The 14,098-nt window shown below is 33.7% G+C and overlaps 1 protein-coding gene across 20 annotated transcripts in view; it reads right to left on the bottom strand.

Moving 5' to 3' along the window:
* MIPOL1 (mirror-image polydactyly 1) overlaps nucleotides 1-14,098 on the bottom strand; it is a 326,942-nt gene that overhangs the window by 38,879 nt on the left and 273,965 nt on the right. For all 20 annotated transcript variants that reach the window (XM_025443782.3, XM_025443777.3, XM_025443771.3 and 17 more), the window contains one exon: nucleotides 4,214-4,444. In XM_025443782.3, coding sequence (XP_025299567.1) covers nucleotides 4,214-4,444 — 231 coding nt within the window. The remainder of the gene's footprint in view (nucleotides 1-4,213; nucleotides 4,445-14,098) is intronic.

The raw sequence follows: 14,098 nt of genomic DNA, 5'->3' as shown, positions 1-14,098 counted from the left end.
GGCTAAAAAAAATTTAAGAAATTCATTTGACTCTAAAAAATATAAACTTAAAATTCTACAATTATTAGAAATAGTATATAGTCTCTCTCTATTATTACTGAAGATTTAAACTTCATGGATAGGACAAGGGTTAAAAGCTCACTAGAAAGTCAGACACCATAGGAGTAGTGGTCGCAGTGAGAAAGGCAGGCAGGAGAGCCACAAAGGTCATTCTTTTCTATGAAATTCCTCTACCAGCATTGAGTACTGGGTTGGGACAATTTTTTTTTTTTTTAATCTAGGACCAAAAGTAGACCAGAGTACATTTGAAATTTTCCTGTGTATTCCTGATCTGACCTGCTCTTACTTTATGCTGTTATCCCATCAACCTATTAAATTGTTCTAGTTCATTTGTTTGTGTTTACAGAGTACCTACTTTACAGCAGGCATCTGTGTGAATATTTGGAAGAGGTGTGGATACAAGGATGGAGAGAACACTGTCTATGTCTTAGGAATGCTCAATGAGGAGTAATTTTACAGGGAGTGAAACAGAAACAGATAAACAAAGCAATTATAACACCTAGATCATGAAGACCTGTAACAAAGGTACGGATTAAGTACAATGAAAACAATACAAAAGATAAACATCACAGAGGTAATGTCAAGACTGGACTTTAAGGAGCAACAAAAATTTGGCTAGGTACTAGAGGAAATGGGAAGAATATGCTTTAAGAAGAAGAAATAGCTTGTGTACAGATACTGTGGTTGGGGTCATGGGAGGAAATGATACCAAAAAATGGGAGGCCAGGACAAGCCTCATATATGGTGCTAAGTTGTTTATGCTTTAGTGTGTAGGGGATGACAGCCTCTGAAAGATTTTAAATAGAAAAGTTATATAATCTGATTTCAGTTTTAGAAAAAATTAACTTTGGTGGCAGTGAGGAAGACAAACTTGAGAGCTAGAGGCAGGTAAACTAGTTTTATGATTATTTCAATAGTCTAGATGAGGGATGATGAGGGCCTGAAATAGTGCAATGAGCAAGTGAGGATGGCATAAAGGGAGTCAGATGATTCTTAGGCGGTAGAGAAAACAGAGATTGACAGCAAAGTGAATGTGATGAGTAAGAAAGAGTGAGGGAAGGAGGACAGTGCTGAAACTGCTGAAGACCATCACTGGGAAGGGAGATACAGGAGAATGCTGAGGACTTTAATTTCAGTGGAGGAATTTTTAACAAACATACTATGACAACCACAAAAAAGGGAGTGATATCTAACTTTCTAGGAAGTTGAAAAAGACTTTGTAGAGAAGAATTACTTGAACTAGTCTTGCTAGTCTGATGAGTACAATTATACTAATAATATAATTTATAAAATGCTTATAATAAAGTAACTGGCACCGAATTAGGTATTTTACATGGCATCCAGTTTATTACTCATATCACACCTGCCTGAGGAGGCTGTATTACTGTCTGAAATTTTCAGCTGAGGAACCTTTGCTTCCAAGGGTTAAGTAATTTGTCCCAGATCTCACAGGTGATAAGTAGGAAAGCAGGGATTGAAGTCTAGGTTTGTCTGACTTGGCTATACAGCTTGCCTCTCTCCTCTATGCTGCACTGAATCTCATGGGATGAATGTTTTTTATGGGGTAAAGGGGAAAAAGGCTCCAAGCAGAGGAATACACATATATAAGGTATTTAGTCTTGAAAAGATTGAGCCCTTTTGAAGAATGGGACATTACAGTGTGGGATGAAATGGCAAGAGAAGGAGGGACTATGCGATGTGCATTGTTCTAAAGGCATTACACATTTATCTCATCTAATTCTTATAACATTATGAGGTGGGAGTATTATTATCCATATATTATGATCTGCACTAGCACAGGTTTTAAGATAAAATGTGCAAGTTCATGTACCTCTGCATTTTGAATCCAGATCCTGAGATTTTAAACCACTATGCTATATTATTGAAGACATGTGAGCATCTTTACTTTCTGTTTACCATGATTTTATATTAGTTTTATAATAAAAATATAATTAGAAAAAGGCCACTGAATTTAAAAGTTAGGTACTCTAATTTTTTAGGTAAAAATTACTGGTACTCTTAAAAAAGAACAATTTTGTATAAAAGCTCACCATTGTGTAGTGAGTAGCACAGGAGTGAATCAAATTGAAAGATTTGATAATGAATATAGATCAGTTATTCAAGAAATCTGGTGGTGAAAGGAAAAGGGGAAATGTGCACCTATTTAGTTTATATCGTAATTACTGCCCAGAATACTGACATATTACAAAGGACCTTCAAAAATAATTGCTAAGAACAGTGATTTCAGATTATATGGAGAATACTAATACCATCTAACAAAGTCTTATAAGCTGGTTTCCTGGAAGGTTATCTCTTATATGCAATAAAAAGATTGATGCCCACATTAACTGCAATGAAGGTATACTGCCCAATTGAAGGCAGTTAAAAATAAAATATAGTGAATTGAATGCGAACAAGAAAGCCTCACAGTATTTCCTCTCGGTCTTACTGCTGGAAATTAGAATAAAAGATTCAACATTTAAATTTAAATTTAACATTTAAATAACATAATTGTTTCACTTAAACTCTGTCCATTGATTAGTATCATTCCATTAAAACCTTTTGATCTGTCTGTGGTTAAATGTGAAGAATAGGACAAAATAATAAGTTTTTTCAAAAGGTTAAACTGATTCAACTTAAAGCATTATCTGAAATGATGTTATTTCTACTTCTTGGTATACAAAGTTTTTTTAAAATGATTTCTTACAAAATAATAATAATAGTTGATAAAATCTAAAAAATAAAAGTTGACATTTCCAAAGATTTTACAGAAATTTAATTGGTCTCTGGGGAACAGTTTTAGGGGATTTTAGTCATGTATATAAATTAAAGAATTACATGTAAAGAAAACTCTGAAATTGTAATTATTTGTAGACTTTAAGCAAATAGAGCTAACAGATACTGTCAGAAGTTACTGATTTGTAATTTACAATGAAATGAGACCTACCTATGTATCTTAGTGTTTTTAGAATGTTAATGTATATTGTGAATAATGGGATATGGTTTCCGACTGAACATAAAAATAATCTTTAAACCTACAAAAATTAGAATACTTACCATAAATCATAAATTTCAGGGCATTCTGACTGTAAAGATTTTAATATGCATAATTCGTAATCTGTTTTAAAATGGGTCTTAACTATAGATTTACCTGACTTTGGGCTACCATCCAAAACATAATTTCAGGGACTCGGGTGGCTCAGGAATTGAGCATCTGCCTTCGGCTCAGGGTGTGATCCTGGAGTTCTGGGATCAAGTCCTACACGGGGCTTCCTGCAGGGAGTTTGCTTCTCCCTCTACCTATGTCTCTGCCTCTTTCTCCGTGTCTCTCATGGATAAATAAATAAATAAATCTTAAAAAACAAAAAACCATAGTTTCAGGGATATTGGGTAAATGGTTGAGATGATTTATTGTCAAATAAAAACTAAAGAAGTAAGAAACTTTGAAGTTAGCACTACTTCATACTGTGAGACTGAAAACAAATTAAGGAAAAAGGTAGGAATTGAAGGCAATTAAGTGTATGAATGAGATAATGCTGTTAACAATACATAAAGATGGGATCAGTTAAAATGACAAGTTCCATTCCACTAAAGGTGCCTTAGAAATTCTGCTAGTGTTCAAGTTCCTTAAATTAACAGGTGACGTCTTTGCATGATATGTCCTATGTTAACATTTTGCTAGCTATTGTAAAGACTGATTGATTTTATAGCTTTATTTAAATTTTAACAAAAATGCAAAAATCACTGAAAATAAGCAAATGTAATTATGCACTGTGAAAAGCTGTACTGAATACTTCGGAAGAACAACACATGAAAACTAATTCCACTGGAACAATTCCATGTGCTTCAGATTATAGAGTCACAGATGATCTCAACTCAAGCAGGATTATCACAAAGTTAAATGAGTAAAGTTGATTACTTAACTGCCTCTTCCCCTTGCCAATAACTTTACCTATTACCTATGAAACGATTTTAATAGTATGGATTCCATGAACTAATGAAGATCAGTTAATAAAAAAGTTCATTTGACTCAATCTATTTTTTTCTTAAATCATTAATAGCATGAATATTAAATAATATTTAGTTGTAAAAGAAGTGTTTTTGTTTTGTCTTGTTTCATGCTTTTGAAATAATGTAAGATCATTTTACTTACTTCTGAACTTTGTCATTGGCTGCTTGGGAGGCCTCCATGGCATGCTGAAGCTCTAATTCCATGTTTGCTCGATCTGTCAGAGCTTGCTGTAGTTGGGTAGCCAGTTCCTCATTCTGTTGTTGAGTGATGGAGACAATGTTCTCTCTACTTTTTAAAGCTTCTTCGTAAGTACTAAGTGTATGGTTAAACTGATCCTTCAGGTTTTCTTCTTGGGATAAAGATTTGTGTAAACTGAGAAAAATATAAAAATAAATAATTTAAGCATAAATATGCAGTCTTACTGACAAATAATGTATTTAACAAAAATCCCCAGTAAGAAATACCCATTTCTAAAAATCAATTTAATACTTAAATGGGTAAATAAAAATAACTTTTATATCACAATACTGTTCTTGATAATTATCCTATTTCTCTGCTTCTAGGCTGAAAGCTATCCAGACAAATGATTATTGATGTTACCAAAGCATACATGAAGATGCTGCAAGATGTTAATTTAATTACAACTGTGTAAATACTACATTCAATTTTCTTTAAAAGGAATAGCAGAGAATTGAAAAATAAAGCATCTCTAGGTAAATAAAAGAATATAATATGCTGACTGCAAAGAGGTGAGAAGTAAGAGAATGGGCCTCAGTTTAGTAGAGCCAGGGTTTCTTCAGCTGAGCACTTAACGAGAATGAATGACGGTTGTACGAATACTGATCAGCCCGTACACAGATATATATAAATGAAGTTAAAATCACTAGTCCGACTGCACAGAAATAATATGTATTCAGATATATTTTCTCTTTGCTAATGAATCTCATGCCAAATATATCCACTCATTAAGTCATACAGAGAAATAGCATATAAATTAAGACTAAATGAATGCAGAAGAAAATGCAGACAAATAGAACCCTAAAATGCTAAAGGTCAAATCTTTGATATGTCATTACACCTACCACCTGAGGTTATTTTGAAATGGCACCAAGCACCTCACTCAATTAAATAAAGACATTTTGAAAATATAAATATTTAATAAGGGAAATTTAAAATCCACACAGGAGATGTTCTTTTTTTATTAAATAAAATCATTTCAGTATATGCATACAAAAGAAATGTCGATGGGAGACTTGAAGTAAAACTACCTAACTATATAATACAGATTGATGATGTGAAAGAAAGTAATATAATTCTTAAAGCTTCAAAAAGCTAGTCAGGGAACTTTAGCACTGGCCAAATATCTAGTCTGATACTTTATTTAAAACTGTTTGAACCAAAGTAATTATAAATTTCTTCTTTTTGTTTAAGTAACCTATAGATCTCTCCAGTGTGCTCACTCTGTAGACGATGTCACACAGAAACAAGAAGGACATGAAGCAGGGACAGTTAGCATACCCAAAGAAATCATTTCAAGATTCAAATTAGTTCTTAAGAAGAAAGACTGCTACTAAATTGTGGTCAATTGATTAGTACATAAAAGTAAGAATGGTGTTTAGTGCCATATTTGTAGAGTGCAAAGAAGTATTTTTCTTTACGGTTTTCACCTCGTTGTTTATATAACCCTTATTTCCATGCCTAAAGGCTCCCATTTCTTGTCCATTTTCCTATTCTTCCTATGTTCTTTCACACTTTCTGATTCCTCTTATTCCATGTTCCAGTTTCCTTCAGTTCACTCTTTGTCTATTTGAAAGATCCAAGAAAGAAAGAAAGAAATGAAAAACAAACAAAACAAAAAACCTCTAAAAAGACAAATCTATTTATATTCTTTACATATAAAAGATTATTATGTACATCTTGTTAATTATATTTTTAATTACACAGAGTGCACCAATCTGAAGTATTCAGCTTGACAAAATGTAAAGAACGAAATATGTAACAAACCAAGATTCCCCGTGTTCCCTCTCAGTTAATTCCCCTTTTCTAAAGCAATCACTTATTCAACTTCTATTAAGATTAATATTGCCTGTTTTTGAACTTTTTGTCTGCCTCATCCTATTGTTGCAGATAGTTCATTGTTTTTTATTGCTATTTTATTATTTATAAATTGCTATATACAATTTACTTAATTATTCCACTATTGTTGCTATTAATATTCTTGTTATGTTATCTTTTGATGGACCTAAGTAATCATTTCCCCCTCGCCCCACTTTATTGAGATATAATTGACATAAGTACTCCTTCTGAAGTAGAATTGCTCTACAGGGTGTACCTTCAGATTAAGTAGATGCTGCACAGAGTTTCCCAAAGTGGTCCTACCAATTTATACTCCCACCAGCAATATACGGGCATTTCAATTGCTCTACACTCTTCCTTAGAGTATTTTCCCTGCTGGTCTCTAAGTTATAGCCATTCTATTAGGGGTGCAGTGCAATTTCACTCTCTTAATACTGTCTTGATGAATGTAAGTTTTTAATTTCAGTGAAGTCTAGTTAATCATTGTTTCTTTAATGGCAGTGCTTTTTGTGTCTTATTTTAAAAGTATCTTAGCCTAACCATTCCATTATATTTTATTGTTACGTATATGGTCTCATTTAAAGTTCACAGTAGTAGGCAGCTTCATTTGGGAATTCTGCATTTGTTGATGATGTCCATAACACCCACTATTCAGTATACTCTAATGAGTTAAGTATTAAGAATTAATGATTCAGTTTTCAAAATATCATCTTTATTAAAATCATGGTATCCCAATTTAATTCTCTTATCATTCATCACTTCCTATTCTTTTATCTTTTAAATTTTTTCAAATTTATATATATTTTTCTTTTTAACAATGTTTTTATTTTCTACTTTTTAAAAAAGATTATATTTATTTATTTGACAGAGAGAGAGAGCATGCACAAGCAGGGAGACTGGCAGGCTGAAGGAGAAGCAGATTCCCTGCTGAGCAAGAAGCAGGACACGGGGCTCCATCCCAGGACCCGGGGATTATGACCTGAGCCAATAGCAGACACTTAACTAACTGAGCTATCCAGGCGCCGCTCATTTTTCTCTCAGATGGACCTGTGACTGGGATCCTTTACTCTAAGCTCAAAAAGCTATTCATCATTCAAAATGCCTTGGAAACCTTTAAATTCCAATCAAGACTTTCTCAAACAGAAGCAGTAGCTGGAATGGTCTTTTAAAACAATAAATTAGATAATGTCATTTAAAATCCTGCAATAGCATCTTATGGTACTCAGAATAAATTTCTAAAAATAATAATAATAAATTGCCTATTTTAACTCAGTAAACCTCACAACAACTTATGAGAGCCCTATCAATATTAGTTGTTTTTTTACAGATGAAGAAATTGAAACAGAGGGAAGTAATTTAATTAACCTCTCACATCTAACAGAACCAGAATCTCAACCCACAGTCTTCTTGAGCTGAAACATGAAATACTCCTTCATGGTCATGAGCCATGAAGCCATGTATCATCTGTTCTCTCCTCCTCATCATCTTTTAGTCATTCAGCTTTTTTCATCAAGCTTTTTCCTGTTTGAGGTATTTGTAATGTTACTCTCTCTTCTCCTGACAAACTTTTACTTACCCATTTGGTCTCAGCATGATCACTGCTTTCTCAGATAAACCTTTTATGACTCTTCCATCTAAATTTTGCTGTTGCTTCTTTGTTATTCTGTCTTGATGACCCTACTCTTTTTCTTCTTAGAACTTAATATTTCATTTTGTGATCTACTGCCCAATTCCAACATACTAATACTCTATTTACAAAGGGCAATTCTTTAAAAAATGGGAACACATTCCTTAATAACTTCAATAAATTAAAATGCTTATATTCCTAAGGAAACTTTCTTATAGGAGTAAAGATGAAGTAGACGGGAAAGAGTCCTATCATATATAAATCTATGCCATTTATAGCATATTTTTGTTTTAGTGCTGTTTTTTTCCCTCAGAGTGTTCTTCCCCAGGGCTGCATTGTTTAGTTTTTTTCATAGAGTCAAATCACATTTAACCTCTTTTCAAAGTTATTGATTTTCAGGTGCATTTTTAGCATGGCAGCAGCATTACAATTTATTGGTCTTAAATGATGTTGTATTGGAAAATATTTGAAATTAAGTAAGAATGAATGATAAAACGATACATAAGATCACTCTCAGGAATTCCAAAACATGTAGCTCACACAATATTGACCAAGAATAGTAACTATTTTGGTTTATCATGAAATTGATGAGGTAATATCATACACAAAGTTTCCATTCACTCTTACAGTTTTCAAATTATGTAATTCCTTATTTAAGTTTTGTTCTTTGAATAGGAAGTGACATTTTGAAAATATTTTTAGTTGGTAATCTTTCATATTATTATAATTCCAATCCATATCAAATGAGAGCATAAATTGCCTCTTATGCTGTTCACCACATTTGAGTCCAACAGCAGGCCAGTATCAAAAATACCCTTTCATGGGCACTGTCCTCCTAAGCAGCATGTAACAGATTTCCTTTCTGGAGTGGTTTCTGCCTTCAATTCCCTGAAGTCTATGGTCCTGAGTATTTTTCTAGTCCCTGACTGCACTGCCTCAGCTTAAAGTATCTTGGAATTATTGAGCTTATGACTCTGATGTTTTGCTTGCAGATATCTCTGTTCTCCTCAGTTTATCTGCTTTCCTGCTTGCTGAACTCTCTCTCAATTGTAATGTCACACATGGATTCAGCTTATTCTTGCAACTAGTACTTTTCCATTTATACCAAGTGTTGATGTTACTTTTCCTGGCTTCCTCTTTTGTCTCCATGATCAAGTATTACTTAAGTCCTTCATGAGTCACTTTACTCATCATCCTACAGTATGCAGTTACTCTTCTGCTCATGCTTCATTTATGTACAGTAATTGCTCAATCAAAAGTGTTTTATATATGTTGGTTTAATTGGATAAATATTTTTGAATTAACAATTAAGAGGTGCAAACCACAGTGCAAACCAACAGTTCTTACCTAAGAGTAATTTTGTGCCTCAGGATACATTTGGAACATCTGGAGACATTTCTGGTTGTCAAAACTCAAGGAGGGAGTACTACTAGCATTTAGTGGGTAGAGGCCAGAGATGCTGCTAAGCATCTTCCATTGCAGAGGACAGTCTAATGTGTCAAAAGTGCAAAACTTGGTGTACATGAAAAGATGATGGCTTTGGACTTTGAAGAGGTAGATTCATATTTCAGTCCTGTCTTTCACTTTGTATGGCCCTAGGAAAATACCCTACCCCTTTGAGTATTAATTTCATTAACTCAAGAACAATGAGAAAAATCTCATGGAGTTCACATGAGAACAGAATGAGGTGATCTAGTTATGTGAAAAATATCTAGCACAATACTTGGTAAAGAATGGGCATTTATCTATGGATAATTCTTAAAAGAAATAATTTATTTCTAATTAACTTTGTATGAAATCTTATACAATACTCAGACATTTTACAAATACTTTGATGAAAAACAACTGCCTGTTTCTACAGGTTTTTCATGAATTGGGAAAAATAAACTAGTTTTCCTAACCTTTATCACTTACTGATAACATTCTTAAATCATTCTGGGAAAAAAAAAGAGAGAGAGGCAGGTTTGGCTTGTTTTACTGAATTAAAATAAATAAAGACAAAGCAAGTATGAAACGCAGAAGTATGTGCTACCTTGTCCTAAGTACATTTTCTGAGAGGATAGTGTCTGTGTTTACTTCCCAGTTTACTGTATCAATTAATTTGATCTGAATTTCTGACCTATGTGATTTGCCTTCTCTCTGAAGAACTTCTTTTAACATTTCCTGCAAGATAGGTGTACTGGTGAAAAATTCCTTTTTTTTTGTTGTTGTTGTTTTTTTTTTGTTTATCTGATAAAGTTTTTCTTTCTCCTTTACTTTTGAAGAATAACTTTACAGGATATCAAATTCTAGGTCAATGTACCAAATTTTAGTCTGACATTCAAGGTGCTCCAAAATTCTCTACTTTTCTTTTCAGACTTCGTCCTATCTACTCTTATCAAAATGTTTTATTCTAGCCAAATGGAAATATAAACTGTTCTTTGAAAGTGCTGTCACACTTCACTTTGCATTATTGCTCACATTGTTGCCTTCACTTGGAAAAATCCCTTCACTACAGAAAAATCCCTGGTGCCTTTACCTACTTTCCCACAATGGTAATATTTTATAAAATTATAGTATAAGAACACCACCAAGATACTGACATTGATACAGTCAAGATAAAAAAGTTACATCATCACAATGATCCCTGTTGTTTCCCCCAGTACTCCTTCTCCTCCTTAAAACCTAACCATTAATCTGTTTCCCATTTCAATAATGCTGTTTCAAGAATGTTTTATAAACGGAAAGATTGCTTTTGGGACTTTTTTTATTCAGTATAATTTTCTGGAGATTCATCCAGGTTGCTGCACGTATCAATAATTAGTGGTGTTTTTTGAGGAAATGGTCCATTACTTACTTCTAAGTTGTGCCATTTTTAGGCATATAGAGTTGTTAATAGTAATCTTTATTTCTATACCTGTAAAGTCTATATATACGCTGTTTCATTTCTGATATTGGTAAAGTGTCTTTTTCTCCTTTTAATGCTTCTTTCTGTTCTTTATCATTTCTTCTTTCTGCTTGTTTTGCATTTATTTTTCCTCTTCTCTTTCTAGATTATTGAAGTAGGGGCTTAGATTGTTGATTTAATATATTTTCCTTAATGCATTCAGTGCTATAAATTTCCTCTCAGCACTGCTTTAGCTGTGTCCCACAAATTTTGCTGTGTTGTGTTTTTATTTTCACTCACTTCCACGTATTTTAAAAAATTTCCCTTGAGAATTCTTCTTAGACTCCTGGATTATTTAGAAATGTGTTGTTTAGTTTTCAAGTGTTTGGAGATTTGTCTGTTATTTTCCTGTTACTAATATTTGTTCTGATTCTACTATGGTGGAAATGCATGCACTGTATGATTTCAGTTCTTTTAACTCAATTGAGGTTTATTTTATGACTTAGAATATGATCTATCTTGGTTTATGTTTTGTGAGCATTTAAGAAAAATAATATCCTGCTGCTGTGTGGAATGTCTAAAATTGTTGATTAGATCCTGGTAGTTGATGGTCATATTGAATTCTTCTTTATCCCTGGGTTTTCTTTTTGTCTAGTGAGAGGAAGGTGTTGAAATCTCCAAATTGTAACTGTGGACTTGTCAATTTCTCTTTTCAGTTCCATCTATTTTGCTTCATATATTTTTAGTCCTCTTATTTGGTATAAACACATTTCAGATTGCTATGTCTTTTTGGTAAACTCTTTTTTAAAAATAACTTAATGCCCCTCCCTGATAAATGTTTTTGTTTTAAAGTCTACTTATAAGATACCAGTATAGCCATTCTTGCTTGCATTTGATTCATGTTTTTATGGTTTATCTTCTGTTCTCTTATTTAATAACTTTATTCATTTTTTTTTTGTAGCCAGCTTAAGAGTGGGGCCATAATAAATAAATAAATAAATAAATAAATAAATAAATAAATAAATAAATATTATGAAGGGGAGAGAGAGGGGGAGAGGTAAGGACAAAGTGACAGGGAGAGAGAGAATCTTCAGCAGGCTCCACGCCCAGCACAGAGCCCAATGTGGGCTCACAATCCTGAGATCATGACTTAAGCTGAAATTAAAGAGGTGGATGTTGAACTGAGACATCCATGTGCCCCATGGGCCATAATTTTTAACCTTCTCTGTCAATCTTTGTCTGTTGTTATATTTGGACCATTAATATGTAAGTTGGGGCTTAAGCCTACCATTTTATTTTCTGTTTGTTGTCTCTGAGATTTTATTGTTGTTCTTTGTTTTCTCTCTCCTGCTTCCCTGTAGGCTACTTGAACATATTTTGAAATTCCATTGTTAGAGATCTATGATGTCTTTTAGCGTACCTCTAGGTATATTACTATGCATACATAAGTTGTTACAGTGTATTGATGTCATTATTTTGCCAGCTCCAGTAGAATACAGACACTTTTCGGCTGTGAACAGTCCTTTGCCTTCCCTTATTTATAATTATTTTAAATATATCCTCTACATACATTTAGAACCAAATCAGAGATGGTTATAATTTTTCCTTCAACCATCAAACATATTTGAAAACTCAAAGGGCCTATTATATATTTTCAATTTGCTCAGTGTTTTTCTTTCCTTCCTGACATCCCAAGGTTTGTTCTTTTATCATGTTCTTTCTTTTTACATAACTTCCATTAGCCATTTTTGTAGGATAGACCTCATGACAAAGTCTCTTAGTTTTCCTTCATCTGAGAATATCTTGATTTCTGCCTTTTTTTTTTTTTTGAGCCAATATGTAGCTTGAGCTCATGACTCTGAGATCAAGATCTGAGCCAAGATCAAGAGTTTGATGCTTAATGACTTGAGTCACCCAGGTGCCCTGATTTCTGCCTTTATTTATTTATTTAAGATTTATTTATTTGAGAGAGAGAAAATCTGCACGCATGTGGGAGGGGGTGCAAAGAGACAATCTTCAAGCAGAATTCCCACTAAGCGTGGATCCCCACACAGGTTCCATCCCATGACCTGAGCCAAAACTGAGTCTGACACTCAATCGACTAAGCCATCCAGGCAAACCCCGTCTTTATATTTGAAGTATATTTTACTGGATCTATAATTCTGCCTTGACAATTCTTTTCTTCCAGCCCTTGAAAAATATTGTGCCACTTTTTTGTCCTCTATAATTTCTTTTTTTAATTTTTATAAAAATATTTTATTTATTTATTCATGAGAAACACAGAGAGAGGCAGAGACATTGGCAGAGGGAGAAGCAGGCTCCATTCAGGGAGCCCGATGTGGGACTCGATCCTAAGACTCCAGGATCCTTTTGCCTGAGCCAAAGGCAGATACTTAACCACTGAGCCACCCAGGTGTCCCCTGTCCTCTATAATTTCTGATTAGATACCTGCTGTAATGTGTTTGGTTTTTCCCCTATAGGCAAGGTATTTTTCTCCAGCTGCTTTCAAGATTATTTCTCTTTAATTTTCAGTAGTTTAATTATGGTGTGTCTTGGTATATATTTATTTGAGTTTCCCTGTTTAAAGTTCCCTCAGTTTCCTTTACGTTTATGTCTCTTGCCACATTTGGACAATTTTCAGTCATTATTTCCTTGCATACGTTTTCAGCTCTGTCCTTTCTTTTCTCCTTTTTCCTTCCATGGAAGACTCCAATGACACAAATGTTTAGTCTTTTATTACAGTTTGTAGGTCCCTGAGGCTCTGACTTTTTTTTTCAGTCTATGTTTCTGCTCTTCAGATTAAATCATTTTTATTGTTCTATCTTCCAGTCACATTCTTTTATGTCCTCTGAATCCTGCTCTTGAGCCCATTCATTGGGCTTTACATTTCAGTCACTGTCTTTCTCAGTTTAAGATTTTCATTTGAAAAACAAAATTTCTATTTGTTTCATTACATTTTCTACTTCTTTCATCTTAAAAAGCAGAATTCTTTTTATTAAATTTGAAGGAATACTTTTTCTTTTCTTTCTTTTTAAATATTTTATTTATTTATTCATGAGAGACATAGAGAGAGAGAGAGAGAGGCAGAAACACAGGCAGACGGGGAAGCAGGCTCCATGCATGGAGCCCGACGTGGGACTCGATCCCAGGTCTCCAGGATCATGCCCTGGACTGAAGGCGGGGATAAACCGCTGAGCCACTGGGGCTGCCCAGGAATACTTTTTCATTTCACTTCAATCACTGTTGCTTTCCATAGTTTTAGTGATGCTTATAACAACACATTGATTTGTCATATGATAAAGTTTAAGATGTGTTTTGTTGCCTATGTTTTGTATGGGGTATATAAATATGAGTAGTTTTGTCAGCATAGTTCCCTACTATTTTGCTTATCAGGTCACTAAATTCATGAAGCATATAATTCACTCTTGGATAATCAGGTATCAATCCTACTATATCA

Source organism: Canis lupus, chromosome 8, assembly GCF_003254725.2.
Source record: "Canis lupus dingo isolate Sandy chromosome 8, ASM325472v2, whole genome shotgun sequence".
NCBI classification, from domain to species: Eukaryota; Metazoa; Chordata; class Mammalia; order Carnivora; family Canidae; genus Canis; species Canis lupus.
This window is presented reverse-complemented; position numbering and strand designations above follow the sequence as displayed.